This window comes from Podarcis muralis, chromosome 13 (assembly GCF_964188315.1).
Source record: "Podarcis muralis chromosome 13, rPodMur119.hap1.1, whole genome shotgun sequence".
Classification (NCBI taxonomy): Eukaryota; Metazoa; Chordata; class Lepidosauria; order Squamata; family Lacertidae; genus Podarcis; species Podarcis muralis.
Window position 1 is genome coordinate 39630885 of NC_135667.1, and position 25659 is coordinate 39656543.

The 25659-nt window shown below is 43.7% G+C and overlaps 1 protein-coding gene across 1 annotated transcript; it reads left to right on the forward strand.

Moving 5' to 3' along the window:
• Positions 1–5623: 5623 nt before the first annotated feature.
• On the forward strand, positions 5624–22821 carry ODAD4 (outer dynein arm docking complex subunit 4). Its single transcript, XM_028703094.2, has 12 exons — positions 5624–5815; positions 6977–7108; positions 7649–7802; positions 8842–8903; positions 9370–9529; positions 11138–11362; positions 13743–13950; positions 16145–16231; positions 17321–17517; positions 19099–19199; positions 20904–20982; positions 22224–22821. Exons 1-12 carry the CDS (start codon positions 5702–5704, stop codon positions 22541–22543), a joined length of 1839 nt encoding a protein of 612 aa, XP_028558927.2. The 5' UTR covers positions 5624–5701; the 3' UTR covers positions 22544–22821.
• Positions 22822–25659: the final 2838 nt, after the last annotated feature.

Genomic DNA, 25659 nt, shown 5'->3' on the forward strand with positions numbered 1-25659 from the left:
CATTTTAAAAGTGTGTGGCAACTTTCAGAAGTTTGGGAAACACTAGCGTAGGCGCAAAGCTGTCAATATAAATGAAGCATTGCTGGCAAAGCCTCATTTTAGAACAACACCAATTACAGCTTTCCTAAGCGTAAACCAGCGGTAGAGGAGGGCTAATTCATGCATGTTCGTTTGCTGAAGATAGTAACATGAATTAATAACTTGCGTGTGTTATTCAGGCATCACAAATACAGCGCCACAAACAGTTTTTCACATCACCTCGACTCATAAATTTTCAGTGCAATCAGTTCACATATATATGCAGCAATCAAACATAGAGAAATAAAGTGATTTGTGTGTGTTTAAGAATCATGCAAGCAGACACCTACTTCTTAACATGTGGCAAGTGTATAGCTTCCCTCCTGCACCCATGATGCCCCATGTAGATAAAATGTCATGTGTGCAGTGACTGTGAAGACACAATGGCCGAAACATCCTTCCACGCCTCTGAATGCACTTGGCTGAAGGCCTCTTCGTGACATGATGTTTATTGCACCTTGCATCATTCCAAGCTTCTTTGGTTGATTAAGCTAGGAAACCAGTTTGATCTGTTCTGCAGAAGCAAAATGCTGTCAGAGTCTACTGCTGTCCCCCAACTGGTTTTTCCAGGAGTTTTGAAACTCGTAAGGCACATTGAGCTAAGCTACACAAATGCAATTATTCTACTGTAGATTCTTAACTCCGGTTAAGTTTTTGTTTGTTTTCTATTTTTAGCACATTCTATCCCTGACTGCCGATTCACAAGGGGGGGTAGGGGTGGAATCGACCAACAAAACTATTCTCTACACCAGGTATCCCTGAAGCAGAAGTGAGATTCAAAACCATGTCTTTGTAGCCCATCATAAATCACATGTTGAACCTTACATTTCATTGAGGCTCTTCTAAAAAAGCCCAAATATTGCTCTTGAAGTACGTACCTTACTACACCTGTTAGAAATGTTTCAGCTAAGAGAAAGCTTTTCAAACCCTTGGGGGAACTGAGTTGTGACTCACCTTGGGAGGAAGGGTAATAATAATAATAATAATAATAATAATAATAATAATAATAATAATAATACATTGTTGTTGTTGTTATTATTTATACCCCGCCCATCTAGCTGGGTTTCCCCAGCCACTCTGGGTGACTTCCAACAAAATATTAAAAGACAGTACGTCAAACATTAAAAGCTTCCCTAAACAGGGCTGCCTTCAGATGTCTTCTACAAGTCTGGTACAGCTTCCGGGTCATGCGGCCAGCATGACTAAGCCGCTTCTGGCGAACCAGAGCAGCGCATGGAAACGCTGTTTACCTTCCCGTCAGAGCGGTACCTATTTATCTACTTGCACTTTGATGTGCTTTCAAACTGCTAGGTGGGCAGGAGCTGGGACCAAGCAACAGGAGCTCACCCTGTCGTGGGGATTTGAACTGCTGATCTTCTGATCGGCAAGCCCTAAGCTCTGTCGTTTAGACCACAGCACCACCAGCGTCCCTCCCTAGAATAAAATAGATACATATAATTATCTATATATTTATCTGGAACTCCTCCAACCAATCCAACTAACTGAGCTGGTATCTGGGCTGGTCCCAGAGTCCTGCTGAAAGACATAAGCCAGGATCTTCTGGGTCCCCCGGCTTTTCCCATATGTAACCTCTGTGACAACACAGGATTTCTACCACCACTGGCTATTCCCAGTCTCAGCTTGCATGTGGCTACAGCTCCCTGATGGACACAGAGAACAACTTAAAGCATTACAAAACTCAGGAGCCACCAGTGATTTTATGCCCTGCGAGTTTGTCCAGCAGCATGGTGTGGCAATGCGATAATTGGGGAATCCGTGGACAGTGAGAGCCCATTCACATGAGAGCCCATAATATACCCTGCTTTGTCCACAGTGCCACGCCCCCAGGGATCAGGCTCCAGCTCCAGCTCCCAGGATGTAGGACCAAAGGACATCTAGGCCGTTCCTGGTTGCCATCCATTGTGCCTCTTCTCCACTGCCCCTTCTCCCTGCGGGCATGGCTCCATCTCGGCCATCTTTGGCGCAGAAGCAGCAGCCAAAGTTTCCTTTCATTAAGACAGCAGCTCTGCTTGTTTCCCATCTGTAACCTCTTCCTCTGTTTTTGTTTTCCTTTCTGTCTCCTAGCTCCTCAGACAGGTAGGCCACAGAGGCTATTGTGGGCTTTGTGAGCAAATGACAGATTGGGAGGCCGCCATGTTTAAGAATGGCATCATAGAAGTTGTGGTAGGGGGAAGAGGGGCACATTGACATTTGGGATGAAATGTCTCAACAACAGTTGTTTTAAATTACTTTCATTTGACCCCAAAGTCTCAGAAAAATCTGTCAAAATCTTCAGTCATTTGAAAACTAGGAAGTTAAATTTAAAAAATGAACATAAGGGAGTACCTTTCATTGCGGTTAATGAGCATGTTTTGCAAAATTACAAAGAACACACCTTTTTAACAAAACATTTAAACTAAAACTAAAAAGTTTTCTTAGATTTGCTGAAAACCATTTCAGCACTTCCTTCTCAAGTTCCTCATTTTTTCCAGTGCTTTTTTTCAAAAAATATTTTTATTAAAAATTTACTTGGTTTACAAAAGTACATGCCTTCTCTCTTTTTTCAGGTTCTACAGTCTTCCTTACAAATCAGTTACATTTGTTGTTGTAATTATTATTATTATTATTATTATTTATTATTGTTGTTGTTGTTGTTTTGTTGTTGTTGTTGTTATTATTTATTATTATTATTATTATTATTTATACCCCGCCCATCTGGCTGGGTTTCCCCAGCCACTCTGGGTGGCTTCCAATAAAACACTAAAATACAATAACCTATTAAACATTAAAAGTTTCCTAAACAGGGCTGCCTTCAGATGTCTTCTAAAAGTTTGGTAGTTACTTTTCTCTTTGACATCTAGTGGAAACAAAAGATGAAGAGGTCAAATCAGTTATGATTAAATGGGTACAAGATGTGGGACATAATATTCAGATGGTGGAATGGGGAAAACGATGGAAGAATGATATAAAATTTATAGCATGTGTGATGATTAAAGAAAATTATATGAAAATGATGTATAGATTGTATCTAACCAGCTAAATTAGCAAAAACGTATAAAACTAAGGAAAGCAAGTGTTAGAAATGTAAAATAACAGAGGGGACATTTTTCCATATGTGGTGGGATTGTAAAATTATAAAGAAATATTGGGAAATGATTTATAATGAAATGAAGAAGATGTTTAAAACAACCTTTGTTAAAAAAAACCCATAAGCTTTCTTATTAGGAATTATAGGAGTGGACCTATCAAAATCACAAAAGAACTTGCTTATGTATGCAACAATGGCCGCATGGACCTTATTAGCACAACACTGGAAATAAGAAGGTGTCCCATCTAAATAAGATTGGCAAGTTAAATTAATTGAATATGCTGAAATGGCAAAATTGACTATGAAACTAAGAGGAAGAGACGACAATGAATTTAAGGAAGAGTGGAAGATGTTTATTGAATATTTACAGAAGCAATGTACAGAGGTTAATACATTAGCAGGGTTTTAAGATTACTTGTAATTTTGTTATGAATGGATAACAGGGATTTAAATAAGTTAAAATTTAACAATAGACATGCAGTATGTTGACAAGTAATAGAACCAAGGAAGGGAATAGAGGGAAGTCAATTTGTTTTGTTTTATTTCTGTATTGTTTTTATTTTTGTTGTTTTTGGAAAATAAAAAATAATTTATTTGTTTTTTAAAAAAAGACGTTCTCTTATCATTGTTGACCATAGCCAGTTCTTCACTCTCCCCAAGGTGCTGAATGACTGCTCTCTGGTACAAGTTGTGTATGGCTGAGCAAGAGAGATGAGCAGAGCCTTTTTTGTGGTAGGGTAAAAGATTACCCACCTCTTTTACTAGGTCTGCTATGTTTAGCTCTTTTAACTGCTGTTTGCAGAGTTTCTTCTCCTTCCATATGGTGTACCACAGTTCAGTTTCGGGGTGGGAGTCTATCACTCTGTCGGGTTGCTGGTTGCGTCACTAGAATGCGCCATCACGACATCATCCAAGCAATCTCACAAGCATTTGCATTTCAAATATTCTGATTATATTTACTTTTAGTTAAGAATTTTCTAGTTATTTACTTAACTCCCCCTCCGGCTATGCCCATGCCATTGGGCAAGGCTGAATGTCACTGCAGCTGTAACCTTCTTTCATATGTTGTGGACTTGTAAAAGGGTAAAAGAATATTGGGAAATGATCCATGATGAATTGAAAAAAAAAATGTTCAAAAGTACTTAAAAAACAACAACAACCAGAGTCCTTTTTGTTGGGGGTAATTCAGTGGGAAATTCCCAGGTGTCAAAAAAGGTTATTTATGTATGCTCCTACTGAGAGCCGGTGTGGTGTAGTGGTTAAGAGCGGTGACTCGTAATCTGGTGAACCAGGTTTGATTCCCTGCTCCTCCACATGCAGCTGCTGGGTGACCTTGGGCTAGTCACACTTCTCTGAAGTCTCTCAGCCCCACTCACATCACAGAGTGTTTGTTGTGGGGGAGGAAGGGAAAGGAAGGAATGTTAGCCGCTTTGAGACTCCTTCGGGTAGTGATAAAGCGGGATATCAAATCCAAACTCTTCTCTCTTCTACTGCAGCCTGTGTTGTGTTAGCCCCAAAATGGAAAACAAGTAAGTTCCCAACTAAGGAAGAATGGCAACTTAAGTTGATGGAATATGCACAGCTTGCGGACTTAACCTATAGAATAAGAGAACAAGAAGAACATACATTTAGAGAAGATTGGAAAATGTTTATTGAATATATGGGGGGGGGGAATTGTGTACACTTGAAAACGTTGGCAGCATTAAGATAAATTCAACAGTGTAAATAAGTTTTGATGGATGTAATACAGTGGTACCTCGGGTTACATACGCTTCAGGTCACATACGCTTCAGGTTACAGACTCCGCTAACCCAGAAATAATGCTTCAGGTTAAGAACTTTGCTTCAGGATGAGAACAGAAATCATGCTCCGGCGGCGCGGCGGCAGCAGTAGGCCCCATTAGCTAAAGTGGTGCTTCAGGTTAAGAACAGTTTCAGGTTAAGAACGGACCTCCGGAATGAATTAAGTACTTAACCCGAGGTACCACTGTAATGGAATACTGAATGGTTTAGTTTACCTAAAATATGCAGGGATTTATGATATGCAAAATGCACTATGGAAAGAGTAGACGGGAAGTCATTGATATTTCAAGGATGTTTAAATGAGTATTCTAAATTGTAAAAGAGAAAATTTAATAAAATTTTATATATACAGTATATAAAAAAAGAATGTCACAGCGGCTGCCTCTGTGTTCTATTGGAGAAGATGACGAGGACCCAGGCAAATCACACGCTTAAAAATGCTAAGAAAAGACTGCGGTGCGTCCAGGAAACAAGCGAATGGCCGCCTTAGCCAAAGACCCGAGACAGGAACAGATTGGAATTTTGGTGGCAGCTGCACGAAAAGGAGGCGGGGCATCAGCAAACCAATCAGAAAGCGGTACACTAGAGCTCCTCCTCCCCCGGCGGTCCTACGCTTTTCTCTTCTAAATCTTCCGAGCTTCCGTAGAGTTCCCGGAAGTGCCGCGGTTGCTAGGCTGCAGGTTGCTAGGCAGCGGCGTCCGCGTCTCACTTGGGCCTTGCCCGGCTCCAAGGCATGGGGGACTCGGAGGGCGAGGTTTTGCGGGGGACCTTCCCCAGCCTCATGGCGGAAGGGACGATGCTGAGCCGGCGCGGGGAGCTTGCCAAGGCTCTGACTTGCTACACCTACGTGAGAATTTGCTGTGCTCGTGGGGCAGGATGGGGGTGGGAAGGAAGGAAGGAAGGAAGGAAGGGAGGGAGGGGGTGAAGCTGGTTCATGAATAGGAATGAAGGGAGGAGGGGAGGTTGCCGCTGGGCGCTTGGGGTCGAGCTGATGGTGCGTTTATCACATGGCCAGGCATACCTGGGACCCTCAAATGCGAGAAGAAGCGCCTCCCCCCACATCCTCCAGATGTGGCCTTTGAGAAGCCAGATGTGTGCTGAGTATGTACACAAGGACATAAGAAGAGCCTTGCTGGATCAGGCCGGTTCATTCATTCATTCATTCATTAGTAGAATCGTAGAGTTGGGAGGGACCCCCAAGGGTCATCTAGCCCAACCTCTTGCCATGCAGAAATCTCAGCTCAAGCATCCACTACAGGTGGCCATCCAACCTCTGCTACTTGTAGAGAAAATTACAGTGGTACCTCGGGTTACATACGCTTCAGGTTATAGACTCCGCTAACCCAGAAATAGTACTTCCGGGTCGCCGTGGAGTGCAACCCGAAAATATTCACCCCAAAGCTACTTCAACCTGAGGTATGACTGTACAAGCAATCCAACAGAAACTCCTTTGAGTCTTCAAAGTCCAGGTAGAGATTTTATTTTTCATTGCCACCCTATTTTCTTATCTATGCACAATATTACTGAGCATTTTTGATGATGGAGCTGGTCGTGTGAAACTCCTTTCAGAAAAAGTCTCAACCTCCAACTTGTATTTTAAAAGGCTTGTGTGCTACAGTAGTGAAAAAAGCAAATTCATTGTTATTAGGGGAGAGTTAAAATTAAAGGAAGTACCATAGGCTCTTACAGAAAGCTGTGGTTCATCCGCAGTTTTGTGGAGTTCTGGTCCAGGCTGTTTCCAGAAAAATGTCAAAGGTTAAGAACAGTTTCAGGTTAAGAACGGACCTCCGGAACGAATTAAGTACTTAACCTGAGGTACCACCATAATACAGGATCCATCGCTAATAAATGGGGAATAGTGAAGAAACTGTGGCTCACCAAGTGATCCTTGGCAGGATAAAAGCACACCCCAGTTTTCAAATACAAAATGTTGGATGGTATATAATGATCAGTTAGTAGCTGTAAGTATTCTTTTGAGACTGGGCATCATGTTTTTGTGTGTTGCTAGGCCCTGCAACTCCAGCCAGGTGACAGGAACTGCCTTGTTGCCCGTTCAAAATGCTACCTGAGACTTGGAGATACAGAAAATGCCTTGAAGGATGCAGAAGCCTCCCTGGCAGCTGACAAAGGGTTTACCAAGGTAAGTAACCAAAAGGTGGAAAAGCCTGAACCAACTCAAAAGGTTCCCTTTCAAAATTTATTGTGGAGTATCTGGTTTGATGGTGGAAGGGAGTTATGGTTCTGTCTCCCCTCTTTTCTTAACCCAGAAGGAAAGAAGGGTAACTAACAACTTCCATAAAAGAACCCAACCTTCATGTCATTTTTTGTTCTGCAACTATCTTTCTAAACCATTTGGCATATTAACTAGGTTAGAAAATTCTGTTGCAAGCAAACCAGACCAGAGGTTCAAAGGAACAGTTGGATTGGAAGGGAGTCTCTTGAATGGACTTCAAGCTAAGTGAGAATATGGAAATATGAGGATGGGGGAAATACCCTTCTTCAAATTGTCCACATCTCAGAAATTATCAGACTGGGATAAGCAAGCTGCTTGGGTGCATTTCTTGGGGATGGTATTTTTTGTTTACTCACACGAACAAGTTTACAATGCATAGCTCTCTTATTGTTTATCTGTTGTCTGTCCCCGCCCCCTCGCCCCCAACATTTCCCCTCTTTGTTTCAGGGCCTATACCAGAAAGCAGAAGCATTGTACACTATGGGGGATTTTGAATTTGCCTTGGTTTATTACCATCGAGGCCACAAGATCCGCCCAGAGTTGCCACAATTCAGGCTGGGCATTCAAAAATCCCAGGAGGCAATTGAAAATTCCGTTGGAAGTAAGCCATGTGATTTTTTTACTAGGGGATGGAATCTAATTGACTGCTAGACCTGAGCTTCAACTTGACTGAGAATGCATGAATAAAAGAGAAACTAACAACAAAGATAATAGGCTGTCTAAACTAGCTAAGCAGAGTGCAAGGCAGAGCAGAGCAAGGACCTTAGAGAAGGTATGAAGGTATTTTGCAAAACCAAGGACATATTTGTATCCCTTTAATTTTATTTGAATTGAATTTTGTCAATAAAGCAGACAGTAAAATAAACTCTAGATTACACATATAAGCAATCCAACAGAAAATCCTTTGAGTCTTCAAAGTCCAGGTAGAGATTTTATTTTTCATTGGCCACCCTATTTTCTTATCTATGCACAATATTACTGAGCCTTTTTGATGATGGAGCTGGTCATGTGAAACTCCTTTCAGAAAAAGTCTCAACCTCCAATTTCTATTTTAAAAGGCTTGTATGCTACAGCAGTGAAAAAAGCAAAACCATTGTTATTAGGGGAGAGATAAAAATAAAGGAAGTACCATAGGCTCTTACAGAAAGCTGTGGTTCATCCGCAGTTGGAATATTTTGTGGAGTTCTGGTCCAGGCTGTTTCCAGAAAAATGTCAACGCTGAAAAAGATACAGAAAGGGGCAACTAAAATGATCAAGGAGTTCTATCCTCTTCTCTTGCACGGTTTGCATGCTGCTTCCCAAGGGATTGCTTGCTAATGTTTTGGGCAGGTGATTTTCAGGGCCTTGCTGACTTCTTTGCTCAGGGGTATGCAACCTAAGGCCCGTGGGCCGGATGCAGCCCAATCACCTTCTCAATCCGGCCCACGGATGGTCCGGGAATCAGCGTGTTTTTACATGAGTAGAATGTGTCCTTTTATTTAAAATGCATCTCTGGGTTATTTGTGGGGCATAGGAATTCGTTCATTTTTTTTCTTCAGAATATAGTCTGGCCCACCACATGGTCTGAGGGACAGTGGACCGCCCCACGGCTGAAAAATGTTGCTGACCCTTGTCTTGGCTGGTGCTTTCTCTGTTTGTAGGCCCTTCTTCTGTGAAACTGGAGAACAGAGCAGACCTCTTCTTTCTGAGTCGCCAGGCAGAGGTATGGTCTCACCAGCTTTTCCCAAAGTGGGTCTCTGATCCCTTCATTAGGAGGGAATAGAAGATATGGTAAGGAGTTCAAGGCATAGACACAGGTTGTTGCAGGGTGGGCACAGGGAGGATGTTTGAGTCTGCAGCTATTTGGTCTTTCTCTTGCATCACAATAACATGGTTCACACATAATGCTAAACTTTAGCGTGAATAAGTGCAGGTTCCCAGATGGAGAATCTTGACTGCAGTGTTATTTTTGATCCTGCCACACTACCCAGGGCTAAGCCATGATCTGGCTTAATGTTGTATCTGAATCTGGGCTTGTAGTTTGTCTCCCCGCACAGTTGCAGTTTGGTTGCCGGTCATGATTTCTACCTGCCGTGCTGCTTTTCTTCCCACAAAAAGTACTGTAGAGAAAATGATAAGCTTTTTCCCTTCCAAATTTTATTTCTTACGCTTTTTTATGTATGTGGCAGAGTAAAAGAGCAAAACAGAAGCTTCAGGTCAAATTTCCTAAGAAGGATGCAAAGTACCTAGGCAGACAGGAGCCTGTGAGGAATGAGAAAACCGAACGGCAGCTGCTGGGGGAGCTCTACGTTGACAAGGCTTTTCTGGAGAAATTGCTCAAGGATGAAGGTTTTCGTTTACTTCATTTGGCTAATGCCGGGCTTGGGAGTTTCAGGACTGCATGTGTCATCAGGCAGTCTAGCAATTACAACCCCCCTGTGAGACTGACTGGGTATTTGCAGGAATGCAAGGTTTCTAAGGGATTTCCTAAAACAGTGATTTTCAAACTCTTGTTTCTGGGCTCTTCGATAAAAAAAAGACCAACTAACTTCCTCAAAAGATGGCTTGCTTACTGTATTGGTCTTCCCCTGCAATATGAAACCTTGTTTGGTTCATGAGGGATGTTGGTGGAGTTCACAAGGCTTAGCCAGTGCCTTGTGTCAACTGTGTGAATACCCTTGAACAGGGATAGCCAACATGGTGCCCTCTAGATGCTGTTGGACACCAACTCCCATCAGCCTCATCCTTCATGGCCAGTGGTCAGGGATGATGGGTGTTGTAGTCCAATCACACCTGGAGGGAGGGCACCGCATTGCTTACCCCTGCCCTAGAACATGTTCCCAAATCTTCAGCAACGCACAAAGTTTCCTAATAAATGAAGATTCTTGAAGATAAACCACCATGTTAAGGGATGTGAGCAGCATCTGCCTCACAGGTTGTATTGGTTTTAATTGTCACTGGTGCTGAATGGTGTTTTATTGTTTTATGTCATTTTGATATTTCTTTATTATAGTACAGTCGTACCTTGGAAGTCAAATGGAATCCATTCTGGAAGTCCGTTCAACTTCCAAAATGTTCGGAAAGCAAAGCATGGCTTCCGATTGGCTGCAGGAAGCTCCTGCAGCCAATCGGAAGCCGTGGAAGCTGTGCTGGATGTTCGGCTTCCGAAAATCATTCAAAAACTGGAACACTCACTTCCGGGTTTCAATTATTCGGGAGCCGATTTGTTCAGGAGCCAAGGCGTTTGAGATCCAAGGCACGACTGTACTGTTTGCTGCTTTCAGAGCTTTCTGGCTGAAGAGTGGCAGGCAAATTCCGAAACCAAAATAAAAACAGTGCTACTATTTGCTGTTTACCTAGCCCTATAGCAGCATCCAATTACAAGTCACAAACATTACTTCATTAGTGAAAATATGGTTACATGCCTTCCCAACCTCTGAGCGGTGCGAGATTCCAGGAGTTCCAGGCATTTGCGCAGGATCTGTGTTTCCTTTTGGAAATGAGGCACAGCGGAAACTGTGGTGTCTTTAGGATATATGGTTTATTTACCCATATATACAACCTGAGCCTTCTATGGAGGCGTTCGCAGCATCAGCACCCCAAAGGGGTCTTGCTTCTCCCATAGCCAAAGCCCTGGATTCAAGCAGAAATCAGCCGTGGCTTTTTTCTCTGCTTTTTCAACCTGCATCTTTTCCCTCTAGGTCACATGACAGCAAACTATGCCCTTAAAAAAACCAACTTGGGTTATACGGATTAGAAATCTGGTACCCACAATCTCATAACAATATGAAGTCCACACAAAGTGGGGGAACATCTGTGTGTTCCAGCAAAGAGAGGATGTGTCTATAAAGAGGCATCTTCCCTAAGCCAGTCATATATATGTAAATACTGTAACGTAAACTCTCCCTTTTTGTTTGTTTTTTAATCTCTCTGTCTCTTCCTATGGTCTCCCTGCAGACTTGACCAAAAGCACCACGAAGCAAGGGGTGACTGTTGGACGCCTGATCCAGGAAGGGCTTTCCTACCTCGATACCCGCACAGATTTCTGGCAGCAGCAGAAACCTATCTACGCCCGGATCAGAGACCGCAAGCTCATGCTTAAGAGATGGACAAGAGATCAAAAGCGGAAGCCATCCGAGGTGGCCAGATACATCTTAAAGAGCATGGAGGACATTGATATGTGTAGGTGGCTCAGTTGAAAATGTGCTGGCTGTTTTTTGTTTTTGTTTTAAACATTTGGTTACAATTATGCACAATGAAACAAAAAGAAGGGGGGCGGGATGCAAATAAAAGGCCCCATGCATGGTTTCTTTGTTAAATACACCCACAAGGTTATAAAACATGAGGGAGCACCTATAAACAAGAAAACCATATTATTATTATTATTATTATTATTGCATTTCTTTCTTTCCCCCGTTTATTTATTTATTTATTTATTTATTTAGACAAAGCAATAATCATAAACAAATAAGAATAAAAATGTGCACCCCACCACCAAGAACATTCCTTTGTAACTATCCAACCTCCCAAAATTTCAACACCTCTTGCGATGGTTTGACCCCTTTCCATAATTCTATGAACACCTTCCATATCTCCTCAAAATCATTTCTCCTGTGTATTCCCCATCTTACCTTGATGGCACATGTTAATTTATCATGAATAGCTATAATCCCACACCTCTTTATACCGTTCTTACATTTTATATTTAGAATGAACTGATCCACTGGGTCTTGTTTGTTTGTTGAACTTTATGAGTTACTTCTGTTGAAATTTACAATTTGATACAATGAATAGTATACCTTATTTATTTAAGAACACAGCCGGTTACGTCTTGTGTGTTTATTGATAATGCTTTACGTGACCATAGGTTTGTTTGTTGTTGTTTTGTTGGGAATAGACAGACAAGTCTTAGGCCCCTGTGGGGTAGTGTGAGGAGGCACCTCTCCCTGGGATGGGGGCAACTCAGTGGCTCCTTGGAGGACTCCCAAAGAGCAGGGAGAGGAGAGGAGGCTGAGGGAACACTCCACAAGGGAGGGTGTTTGAAAAAGGGTGAGAGCTCTGCAGGCAAGGGGTGACATTACTGGGCTCCTGAGCCCCACAGGGGTGCCGCAGAAAGAATGCAGGTGGTCAAGGGAGCTGTGGACTCAAAAAGGTTGAAAACCTCTACCCTAGTTTATGTTGAAAGCTGCCCTGTGATCTTTGGATGAAGGGCAGTATATAAATTTAATGAATAATGATAATAATGGCTGCCACCAATAGCCACATGGTAAATTTTTTGTAGTGAAGTTATTGACAATGCTTGTCCCATAGATTCAGGAGTGAGAGTTGTAGGGTCATTGGTACAGAATTCTTTAGGTTCCTGATACACAGGAGTCAGAAATATTTTTACAATTCCATTTACTGGCCAATACGGTAAAATCCAAATCTGTTTCCCCAAAGCATTTTAAGACCTGTGAGGGGTCCCATTGATTCAATCAATTCCCTCTATATATAGCAGAAAATATGCTGACTTGAAATAACAGATATTAATGGAGACATTTGTTTGCGCCATCAAATGAGAATTGAATTATAGCACTCTAGACAGGATGTTCTGAGCATGAAAATGTACTTTTCTAAACTCTCACATTGCACAAATATATATAGGCTTCAGAATTTCACCTGACTCCTGTATTAACTGAGCTTAGACCCTGGAGTTGTAAAAAGAAGGGTGTTGTGTATTTGAATTCTTGCTAAAAAACAAAACAAGAGCCAGTACCTGTTAGTGGATTCTCTGGATGTAGCCTCTCTCTTATTCTATAGGGACCCAATGAAATAGAACAAAATGGACTCAGGTTGGTCTATGTAGTCAGGTCACTTTCATAGCTTGGAAGAAAAGTTGCCTTTTCTTTCTGAACTTCTTCAAGGGATTATAAGGAGCAAGCCCCCAGATCCATTTCAGAAGTCACCAGAGTTTCTGCTTGCATTTGCAGCAACTGTTTCCCTCTATGATCAACGGTAGATTACCTAAACATTTTGTATCTCCACGTAAAATGGACTCAGGTGTCGAGAATGGGAAAGACCTGTACCTGAACTATTGCCACTCAGAGTTGACCAATAAGAGAGACCAATGATCTGGCTCCTTACATTGAACCAGTGGCGTAGCGTGGGTTGTCATCACCCGAGGCAAGGCAAGTAATTTGCGCCCCCTAACCCGTGGATTTTAGCACTGCGAGTGCGAGCGCCCCCCCCCGATGTTGCGCCCAGTGCGGCTGGCCCCCCCTGCACCCCCCACGCTACGCCACTGCATTGAACTGTAGACAAATCACGAGAAAGAATTGTCTTGCTGGATCAGGCTAAAGGTCTCCTCCTTGTTTGGCATTCTGTTTTCAGTAGTGACCTGGCAGATGGTAGGAGCTGATGTAAGTGCTAGCAAACAAGATGGATAGTGAAAATAGGTAATGTGAGATGCCATTTTGGAGGGGGAGGGTGTCCAAATTTGGGATATCCTAATGAATTGGGGGTAGTTAACATGCCTCTTATGAGCACACACTTTCTTCTTCTTTTTCTCCCCTTCCCCGTAAAGTGTTGACTAGCGGCAGCCCTGAAAGAAGCTGCCAGAAAGCTGAACAAGTGCTGAAAAAGATCCAAGGCTGGTCTGACGAAGAGATCCCTAACAGGAGCGAACTGGTTGGAAACCTCTACAGCTGCATTGGAAATGCTCAGATTGAGATGGGGAACATGGCAGCAGCTTTGCAGAGCCACCAGGTGGATCTGGACATTGCAAAAGAAAAGTAAGGGAGGGCAGCCTATTCCTTTTGAGGCTGCTTGAGTGCCCATTCCATGCTGCCATCATTTAGCCATAGCTGTGTACTCTTTAATTCAGGACAGGAGTTCGGAATGAGTTGAATTGTTCAAATCTCAGTTTGCTGGAAAAAAGAGGGGTAGAAACTTAGGGTTTCTAGCCCTTATGGCTGTGTAAAAAATGTATGCAGGCAGTGCCTGGTGATATCTTCTGAGCTGGAGATGACAGAATTGGGCCTACCTGTTGGCGGAAGAAGCTCTGGTACTCTGTACAGCTTCCCCAATCCAACAGAGTTGGAGAATCTAGCCGAGGGGTCCCCAAACTAAGGCCTGCGTGTTGGATAAGGCCCGAGAGACTTGTTTCTCCTGCCTGCGGTGACCCCTGCTGCCGCCGCCCGCTCTTACCGGCGCTGCGCTTCATGGCTGCCCACTTCCAGGTAGGAGGAGCACAGGAAATAGCTTGTGCACATGCGCAAGCGCTATTTGCGCATGTGCAAACATTATTTCTGGTGCACTTCCGGGTCGGAGGAGGCCTGTGCACATGCGCACAAGCTATTTCTGGTGCTCCTCCGACCCAGAAGTGCGCCAAAAATAGCATGTGAGCACGCGTATGGGCACGCGCTCCCCCAGCCCGCTGCACGATCGGTGCTGGACACACCGGCCTGGGGCGTGGTAAGTTTGCTGGCCCCTGATCTAGCCTGACAACCGGTTCCACAAGCTGTCCCCATCCTCTTCTCTCCCCTCTCCTATTCCTTGTTCCAAATGCCTGCGTCTTTGAAAACCTTGTTTTCAGGAGCAGGATAAACAGAGACTGGCAGATTTGTTTGTGTTTTTCTTAGAAGGACACACGCTTACCAGCATTTCGAATGTTAGTTTAGTATTGCAAGATTCAGGTAGGTAGCCGTGTTGGTCTGACGCAGTCGAAATATTAAAAAGAATAAAATTGTCCAGTAGCACCTTAGAGACCAACTAAGTTTGTTCTTGGTATAAACTTTCATGTGCATGCTAGGTTATTTGTCCAGCTCAGGGCTTACATCAGAAGGCCATGAAGCAGGGGTTAGTTGCAATGTCAGCCAGGGCTTCCTAGTAACTGAGCCCATAGACTGGGTGCTTGGAATAAGAGGCAGGTAGAGGGGAGTATGTGGGGATGGGGAGGAAAACTAGCCACAGGAACAAGTGCATTTCTAGTTCACCCAGGGCATGGTCTCAAGTCAATCGGGTCTGTGTGTCTTTAGTTGGAGACCTTCTGGAAACAATAGGGAACTATATGTATGCTGTCTAGAAGGAAAGCTAGGATACAGACTACCCATACTGTCAGTATTAAGTTGCCTTAACTTGCCTTCTTCTGACCCATGAGTACCAGTCTTTCCAGAATTGCTAGCACTAGGGTTCCAGTTTGTAATAATCATCATTATCTCTGGGTGAGCCATGAAAGCTACTCATAGAATGATTGTGCTCTCTAGCGGCTAAAATGTTTAGGGCAAGCCACTAAATCAAAGTCAAATCACTATTCCTTGCCATATTGCTCTCCCAGAATGTGAGTATCCAAATCCGTAGGGATATCCTCCCCCAGGGAAGATGGTGCTCCAAGCAAGGTACAGATCTGTTCCAGAATCGCTGACCTACTGCGAATAAATAACGTTTTAAAATCGGCCTCTTCCTTTCCTCCTTATACACTTGTTTTCTGCTTTCTTAGTAGCTTTCTTTCATTTCTTCCTGGTTCAGCACTTTAGAGTAGAATCCAGCAGATACCTGCTGTGTCTTAATGTCCCTCCATTTCATACCTTGTTCCTTTGTTGTCCACTTCTCCAGTCAGATTCATGATTGGAATGGCTTTATCACACACCAAAAAAGCATCGTAGCATTTTAAAGATGGCTCTGCAGCACAGTTTTTTGGGCAAACCCCCCTGTGCCTATATTTTAGATTGAAAGCGGCTTGTGGCATGGATCGCCCAACTTCTTCGTTATCCTCTTTAAACTCTCAAACACACAGCTTACTTCTGGTCCATAGACCTAAAATCCTTTAAACTGCTGCAAGCACCGACAATGAACTATAAATTAATACATACAGCTGGGACAACATACAGGGGCTGGGGAAGGAAGGAGGGTAGGTCAGAGACCTCTCGGGGGATTTTGAAGTAGCAACCCAGCTTTCAGATCACTCATTTTTGCTTCTTCTTGCAGCAACCTGACTGATGCCATCTCCAGAGCCCTTGACAATATTGGCAGAGTGCATGCCCGCATGGGCAACTTCCAGAACGCCATTGACACGTAGGTGGAACCCAAAGACAAATAGTCAGGCCTCCATGCCTCTTGCATATTTAAGGATGGTCTCCTAATGCCTCTGCCTTACCTTCATTCTGTAAACTGAAACTGCTTTTACTCTCATGGTCTCCTTTCAAGGGATTCTTGGAGTTGTAGCGTTTGGAGAGGGCGAAGGACCTTCGACAGCGGGTGGCCAGCCGCCCCACAAATGTGCTGCTCCTAAATCTTTTGAAAGAAGCAATGGCATATTTGACACATTGACACACAGGGATGATTTTCTCCCATACTTCTGCTACATGAGAATGAAGGGATGGGAGTTTCGGGGGTTGAATCATCTAGATTCTACAGAATGTCATTGACTAGGGAAGGGATTTCCCAAGGGGTGAGGGGCGTTGAAAACTGTGAAGGCCAGACAGGTACAAAGAATAGAAGGGTACAAATAGAGATGCCATTAGTTGCCTTCTCTCTCCCCCCCCCCCCCGCCCCATCCCACCAAGTGCCTTTTGTCTCCATCCCTGGCCTGCTGGGTACCAATTCTTAACTTGGGGATGGGAAATCTGTGGCTCTGCAGATGTTGCTGGTGAATAACTTCCCATCATCCCTGAGCCTTAGGGGGCCTGAAAACCCTAAGTAGCATCCATAAGCAAAGTTGGGGCCAAGATCCTGTGGAGGGCTGAGTGCACTCTTAACAGCTTTTGCAATGCATACCTGAAAGAGCGTCTCCACCCTCATCGTTCAGTCCGGACACTGAGATCCAGCTCCGAGGGCCTTCCGGCAGTTCCCTTATTGTGAGAAGTGAGGTTACAGGGAACCACAAAGAGGGCCTTCTCGGTGGTTGCGCCCACCCTGTGGAACGCCCTCCCATCGGATGTCAAGGAAGTAAACAACTATTTGACTTCTAGAAGACATCCCTTGTATAGGGAAGTTTTTAATGTTTGATGTCTTACTGTGTTTTAATTTGTTGGAAGCCACCCAGCATAGCTGGGGTAGCCCAATCAGGGAAGAAGCCCTGGTTTTGAAAGAGCCAGGAAAGCCACTCTTCAGGCCTGAATTATTTCTGCGGTTAGTTGCAAAATTCTGTTTTATTTTGAAAAGCTGGGAAGAAAAGATTCCACTTGTGAAGAGCAACCTGGAGAAGACTTGGCTGTTCCACGAAATGGGCAGGTGCTACCTGGAGCTCAACAAAGCGGCGGAGGCTCGGGACTTTGGCGAAAGGTCCTTGCAGTGTGCAGAGGAAGAAGGAGACATTGAGTGGCAGCTCAACGGCGGTGTATTGGTGGCACAAGCACAAGGTGAATTGCTTTGCACAAACCTAAGTAGCTTTCTTCACTAGCAGGGTCTGTGTGAGCTCCACAAGGCTCTAGGGCCACTTCCCCCCCATAGGTGCAGGCTAGGCAATTACCTGGAGTGCCAGGATCTAGGTGGGGAGGCTGTTTTCCTGAAAAAGAGAGCACATTGGGAGATGACTACTAGAGACAGCTTAGCATCTTGTCAGCTGGTTGTTGCTTTTTTAAATCTCCTGCATTTAAAGGGACACAATCTCTTATGGATTTCTGTTCGCTGCCTAGAGCATAGACACTTGTTCAAGAGGAAGTGGTGGGCGGGGGTGGGGGTAAGTAACATATTAAAAACAGAAATGAATAAATTATATTCTAGTCAATTCTTTTACACTCCTCAGGACACCAGTGTTTGGATATGTTGTGCAAAATTGTTTTCATTTGACATGGGCAGCAAATAATTTGGCGGATCTAGAGTATAGAACTAGGTTTCTCACTCAGACCTTGATATGCCGATGGGGGGAAAATTTTGAATGCTTTGGTTCTTGTGCCTCAAACCAAATGGAGCTTTGGACAAGGGCATGCAATTGCTAGGGTGAATGAGAGAAATCAAAAACATTGTGTTGAATGCTGTAATGAGAATTATGCAAATGTCCATCCCCTGCTCCCGAGTTAAAAAGAAAAATCCTTTAAAAAAATTAGTGGTTTTTTTTTTTTTAGTTTTGCCAATTTCTGCCTGGACACTGCTTCTGACAGCAATATTCTGGGTATGTCTGGAAAATTCCGGACGTATGGCAACCCTATGGTATGGAATATTCACAGTCCGGGATTAAAATGCTGGTTTTGTTTTGTTGAAGGAAACTCATGGTTGGACTAAGTTATGCATATTTAAAAGTATGTATGCTTATATTGCCACCAACTCACTTAGTTTAATTTGTTTACAGTGCCAAAGATGGTATTTGATGGTATCTAGAATATTTTTAGCAGGGAAGAGACTACAGTGTGTATCGCAGGACGGGAAATGATGCTCGCATGTTTTCCCTTCTTTCACACCTGGCAGTCAGTACTAGGCCACCGGACAGCCACATGCTGGATATATTGTTTACATTGAACTGAGGTGTATAAAGTCCAGAATTTGTGGGTTCAAACTGTGTGGCCCTTTACCAAATTGTATGAAGGTTCGTGAATCTGCAGTTTAGGTTTGTGCACAGTACAGTAGACATTACGCACCTAGTTCCTATGCAGATATTGCATTCAGATATCTGGAACATCAAGATGTAATATCCTGTTTCCCAACCACACTTCAGTGAGAGTCTGCACACATATAAATTTATTTTATTTGAGCCTTTATTGCTTCATCCTTAGGTCAACAGTATTAAATGGCAATCTCCCGCCCCAATAAAATGAAATGAAAGCAGATGGAATATCCTGGGGTTTGGGGACTGCATCTTACATTCCTTATCCTAGAGAGTTCCAGTAATCAACTGACAACATACCACATGTTTATTTGTATAAGTTTCTCTGAAGTCTATATCTTGTGTTGAAGTTGATTATTTCTTGTTCTTCTTCTTTAAAAAAATAAAAATTGACACACAGTGAAAATGGAAGATTTCCAGTCAGCAGTCACCTACTTTGAGAAGGCTCTGGAGCAGGCGAAACGTATCCATAACGTTGCTGCTATGCAGGCAATCATTATTGTAAGTGGTTGGCTATAACCGGGGGGGGGGCGGGAGGGGAGAGATGACATGGCCAAAAAAAGGGGGGTCAGGGGGAGACCAAAGGGACCACAGTGGGGAGAGCAGGATATTTTGTGCATGTTCTTAGGTAAAGTACATTTTTGTGGGAGTGAATTCAATAGTTTAATTGCATGCTATGCAATTAAAAAAAATTAAGTACTTCCTTTTGTTGGTCCTGAATCTTTCATTGCTCAGCTTCATCGGATGTTCCTGGGTTCTAGTATTATGGGAAGGAAAGAAAAAGCTTCTCCTGGGCCACACGGTGCATAATGTTATATATGTCTTATCATGTCCCCTCTTGTTCGTCTTTTCTCTAAACTAAAAAGTCCCAAATGTTGTAACCTTTCCTTCCAGGGCAGTTGCTCCAACCACTCGATCATTTTTTTGCCCTTTTCCGAACCTCTTCCAGCTTTATAATCTTCCTTTTGAAGTATAGATAACTGTACATAGTATTCCAACTATGGTTGTAGGCACAGATTTGTATATCTGCGTTTGTTTATTGAGTATTGTGATATTCAATATTGCATTACAATACTGGCCGTTCTGAGAGCCAGTGTGGTGTAGTGGTTAAGAGCGGTAGTCTCGTAATCTGGGGAACCGGGTTCGCGTCTCCGCTCCTCCACATGCAGCTGCTGGGTGACCTTGGGCCAGTCACACTTCTCTGAAGTCTCTCAGCCCCACTCACCTCACAGAGTGTTTGTTGTGGGGGAGGAAGGGAAAGAAGAATGTTAGCCGCTTTGAGACTCCTTAAGGGGAGTGAAAGGCGGGATATCAAATCCAAACTCTTCTTCTTCTTCTGTTTTCAATCCCTTTCCAAATTATTCCTAGTATGGAATTCACCCTTTACACAACAGTGGTACCTCGGGTTACATACGCTTCAGGTTACAGACTCTGTTAACCCAGAAATATCACCTCAGGTTATGAACTTTGCTTCAGGATGAGAACAGAAATCGTGCTCCGGCGGCGCAGCAGCAGCAGGAGGCCCCATTAGCTAAAATGGTGCTTCAGGTTAAGAACAGTTTCAGGTTAAGTATGGACCGCCGGAACGAAATAAGTACATAACCCGAGGTACCACTGTATATACTTCAGGACATATGTTAGTTATATGGAACCTTCTTGTTAAGTGGTAATATACCTCTGAATACCAGATGCTGGGATAAACTATAGGAGGAGATTGCCTTCATATTTTGCTTGTTGACTTTTCAGAAATATGTGGCTAGACTGGGAAGCTAGACTGGACGGATATTTGGTTTGACCCAGCAGAGATATTTCTCTGATATAACAGCTATGCATTGGTTCTTATGTCTACAAAGGGGCTCCACATAATTCAAACAATATTACTGATTCATTTATTCCCCCCCCCCCATAAATTACCTGACAGTTCATAGCCATGACACCTGAAATTCACCTGATCTGACCTCATCTCTGCTACCCTTTTGCCATCTGCTGGGTTTCAGGCAACTAGGTTTGCACTTTCAGGTGTCTCTCTTCTCTGTGTGAACCTCTTGAAGAAGAAGCAAAACAGGATTTCAGTCCTGTCCTCCCCCCCCCCCCCCAATAGTCCTATCTCATGGCAATGCCACTATATGCTGATGGCGGTAGTGGGAAGAGAGACTGAGGCCTGACTCAAGTTTCCCATTTAAGATCCCCACCTTATTTTTGCAGGCACTGGATGAAGCCAACAAAGGATTCATCAAGGAATTGAAAGAAGAACAGAGGCTTGAAAGGATGCGTGAGTTGAAAGGTTGGTTCACATACCAAGCTGTGTATCTTCATTTCCAGGGTGTATACACACAGACATGCTATCCAGCCGATTAATGAGATTAACTGGGTCTGAAGTAATTTGGGGTGTTTGTACAATGGTGGGCCCGGCATGTGGAGCATGCTTTTAGAAAAACCTACAAGAAAAGGTGCTTCATTCCAGAGTTTAAACCTAGAAAGTGTCAAAACACAGAATGCATCAAGACCCTCCCTAGCACATTTTGAAGAATAGTCCATACCATTTGCCCAGGCGTATAATTGTCATGCTGTCAAATAAAGAAAAGGGAGGCAGATAAAGAAAACTAGTACTTAAAGCCCCTTGCCCTGATAAATCCCCCTCCACCTTGTTGAAGCAATAAAATGGCGAAAACCTGAGAACAGGAAGCTTTTAATTAAAAGCACAAAAGCCCTAAAAAAAAACCCCTCAGTAGCCCATCTTGAAGAAACAGGCACTGCAATTAGATTTTAATTTTAATTGGAAAAAATTAACCACAAATCAACTCTTGAAAAACAGTAAGAGAATGGAACACTAAACAATAATACAGCAATTTGGTAACTATCTTGTCTGGACACTCTGCAAAAAGAAGTGACTAAAGGATGGCAATTTCAAGGGAAGGGCTAATGTGTAAATGTCCTTAGGCCCATATAACCCATATGAATAAAATTCATCCAGATGTTTTGAAGTATTGTATCAAGACTAACCTGTAGGTGGTAGCATTTCTCCAGTTTCCTTCTTATCCAGCAAATGGATAAACTCTCTTGTTCTTGGCTAATCATAGGTTTTATAGGTTACTTGAGTTTAGCCTTAAATTTTATTGTTAGCGATGTACTCTGATATTAGTAGTCTGAGTGTCGTCCTGCATCCCTTTTTTGGAATAATAAAAAAGAGAATTTTTGAGTCTGCCTTACACACCACGCTTCTCCCAACGCAGGAGTCTTCCACATCTCTGTTCAAAGAGCAGTCACATTATATCAAGACACCGAGGAGAAGGCACACTATCTGTCTAAGCTCTTGCAGAAGTTCTAAATGGGAAGCGAAACCCATTAACCGAGTCTCCCCATTGGCTCAGTCACATAATTGCCATGATTACAGCCTCAGGCAAACTGCCTTGTTGTCACAGTCTGTAAAATGGGGTGAATGCCATAAGACCATAAACCGTGAGGGTAGAAGCGAGCTAAGAAATCCTAGGGAGGATCTTCTCTGAGATTCCATTTCTTTCCCAGAGTTAGAAGATGAGGAGGAGGAAGAGGAGGAGGAGGAAGAAGAAGAACAACAAGAGGAGGAGGAGAAGAAGGAAGATGCTGGGGCTGCAGACACAGGAGAACGTACATCAAAAAAGCAAGAAGAGGAAAAGGCTGGGAAAACTGAAACTGAAGGAGAGAAACAGGTATCAGGCACGGAGGGCGGAGAGACAATTGCACCTGAAGATGGGGAGAAGAAGCAAGAGGAGGAGGGAGAAAAGTCACAAGGAGAAAGCAGGGGAGGAAGTCAGAAAACAGAAGAGGACGACACAGGAAAGTCGGGTGAGGACATTCCAGGATGAGGCCTGTGAAAGCTTGCCCTTGGGAACTCTTGGTTTATAACTCTGGAAGTGTCTTTTCCATGGTGTCATCTGTTTTGCTCCAGATGTCTTCTCCCCAAGTCACTTCCGTTGCCTTCCAGGGCATTCAAAAATAACCATTTTGCTTTCAGGTAGTTTCAAGGGGGCTCTAAGAATGTAGGGAAAGTTGCCATTTTATGTAAGACACCCCCAAAAGCTACTATTTAAGTAACTTCAGGAAGAAGGAACTGTTCTAACCATTAAAAAGCCTTCAAATGCTACCTGTAGTGATATATTTTGTTTTCACTGACCATCTTAAACAACTGAGATTAATCTTAATTGCAAGCTAGATAACCGATTAGGGAAATCCTTCAATCAGTTAATGCCATAGTGCTAATGTAAGCAAAGGAACAAGAAACCTTTTTTTAAGATGCTGGGAAGAAGTTCACCTGTTTAGGGCCTGAGATTCACCCATAAATGCATGCAGGGAGTTATGCATTTAGGCATTCAACTGAGGGAAATACAGTAGGTAGTGGGGTTTTTTAAAATGTTACATTGAACAAAGGAGCCATTTCTGCATGGTCTGGAGCGATGCAGTTCACCAGAGCTATTTAGAAATCTAAACTTCAAAACATGCCTTTCTGTCCAGCATAAGTGCAGAAGTCACACTCTTTCTTCCACGTGGCCTAGCGAATCATTGAGAAGTATACATATGTACACATGCATTGAAGTTTGCAAAAAGAGCTATTACTGTAAATCATGGCAATAGTGGGCACCTGGGTCCACAAGTATTTCTTTTTGGCATGCTACTTCTTTGGCGTGAGTAGGGCAGTTGCAATTCTTGCGGGCATTCAAATGTAGCAAATGGAGGTGGTGGGAATGCAGGTCATAGATTTGTGTGGCTTTTCCTCATCTTGCTCCCCAAATACAAAAAGTTTTCAGAACTCCAGAATGCTTGCACCCTGCCCAAGTGATAACGGTGTAGGCTCTGCAATGGTGTAGACAATGGGCCATTGTCTATATACACTGGTAGAAAACAGGCAGCACATTAATTAGATCAATATGTCCAAAGCTATTGCTAGCTAGGGCTGAGGGGAATTGTAGTCCAAAACATCTGGATGGCACTAGATGTGTGCGGAGGGAGGGGGGAGCTGGTCTAGTAACCATCTGCTTAGAGAGACATCTCTTCAGACCATCTACCCACCTTTTTGCAAATTAAACTATGCAATCCATACCGTAACATGTACAGGGGGAGAACACACACACACACACACACACACACACACACACACACACACAGCAAAACTGTGAATTTCTTCCAGGTGCCTGTGGCAAGTGAAGGCGCGCTAACATTTCCCTCCTGTCGGTATCCAACTATCCAGGGATAGGAAACGGGTAATTTCTTTATATATTAAAATATACTTAGTATATTAAAGGTGCTGCCTTTTAAGCCCTAAACGGCCTCGGCCCAGTATACCTGAAGGAGCGCCTCCACCCCCATCGTCTAGCCCAGACACTGAGGTCCAGCTCCGGGGGCTTTCTGGGGTTCCCTCACTGCGAGAAGCGAGTTTACGGGGGACCAAGCAGAGGGCCTTCTCGGTGGTGGTGCCCGCCCTGTGAAACACCCTCCCTTCAGATGTCCAGGAAATAAACAACCGTCTGACTTTTAGAAGAAGTTTAGGGAAGTTTTTAATGTTTGCTGTTTTCTCGTGTTTTTAATATTCAGTTGGGAGCCGCCCAGAGTGGCTGGGGAAACCCAGCCAGATGGGCGGGATATAAATAAATTATTATTAGCCAAAGTCTGGTGGTTGTCGTTTTAAAGAATCAAAGTGCCGCTCAGGCCGTTTCAAGAGTTGCAAGATCATAAAACGTATATGAGAAAAGGGCAATTGGTATCACCAGTGAAGTTTGCAACAAAATTGTTATAGTGTATCTTCATTAAAAAGCAGAGCATCCCTTTCAGACCCCCATGTTTCTTTCCCAACCACCACCATCACGCTTACATTACTGATCTACTAAAAAAAAGTGAAATTATCGGTCTACTAAAGCATGCTCGGTCCTTACTAGGCTGCTTTATTTTCTTGGGGCAGCGCGATGAAGCACCCCCTTTAGGGCGCAACATTTTCGTAGGATGCCTCCCTTCCTATTTCTTCACTTTTGGCTGCAATCCTGGCTGGCTCTCCTCCTCCAGAGTTGCCTGGGGCGATTGCTTTTCTTTCCTTCTCAGGACCCCTGCTGCGCCGAAGAAAACATATCCCTCCCTCCCAGGGCCGGATTTAGGTTTGATGAGGCCCTAAACTACTGAAGGTAATGGGTATATGTCCAGCTGTCCTTTGTCAACAACAAATTGTCGCTGTTTTTTGTGTTGAATAGATGCTACATGGTAATTTCTGGACCTAATAGGTATCTCAAGCCATTGCACATGTTGCCATGCAACCAGTCCATGCAGAATGTAGGCACCCTATACAGTCATACCTCGGGTTACAGATGCTTCAGGTTGGGTTTTTTTGGGTTGCGGACCGCCGAAACCCGGAAGTACCGGAACGGGTTACTTCCGGGTTTCGGCGGTCGCACATGCACAGAAGCGCTAAATCACGCTTTGCGCATGCGCAGACACGCTTAATTGCACCTCGTGCTTGCGCAGATGCGGTGCTGCGGATGCTGCAGGTTGTGAATGTGGATCCTGCACGGATCACGTTTGCAACTCAAACATCCATTGTATATATTGTATTTTAGGGAGCAGGCTAGGCCCATGACTTACACCACAGGAGCCTACACAAAACAAAACACTGTTGCTGTATGTAGGTTTTATTTTATTTGCTTTTAATCTTATGTTTTGGAGATGTGGATCCAGCTTCCTTTTTCCTTTAAATGTTTTGGGGGGGCCCAAGAGAGAGGGGCCCTAAGCTATAGCTTGTTTAGCTAACCTCTACTTCTTCCTTTCGGTTCCCGAAAGTATATTTTTTAAGCGGGGTTTCCGCAGGAACCTGAAGCCAAGCGGCCTCTGGGGGGCAGCGCGACCCGCGCTCCGCTTCCGCGCTCTTGCGCCGCGAAACCGCGCCTGTCGTGCCAGGCAGGGACTCGGGGGAGGGGGCGTGGCTTGCCCCTCCTCCCCTCAC

Bases quoted from the DNA above. Each gene is read 5' to 3' on its own strand.
- ODAD4 (XM_028703094.2), top strand. From the start codon at position 5,702: ATGGGGGACTCGGAGGGCGAGGTTTTGCGGGGGACCTTCCCCAGCCTC. The intron at 8,904-9,369 runs GTATGGTCTCAC...TGTATGTGGCAG, and splicing joins TTCTGAGTCGCCAGGCAGAG to AGTAAAAGAGCAAAACAGAA. The intron at 11,363-13,742 runs GTAGGTGGCTCA...TTCCCCGTAAAG, and splicing joins CATGGAGGACATTGATATGT to TGTTGACTAGCGGCAGCCCT.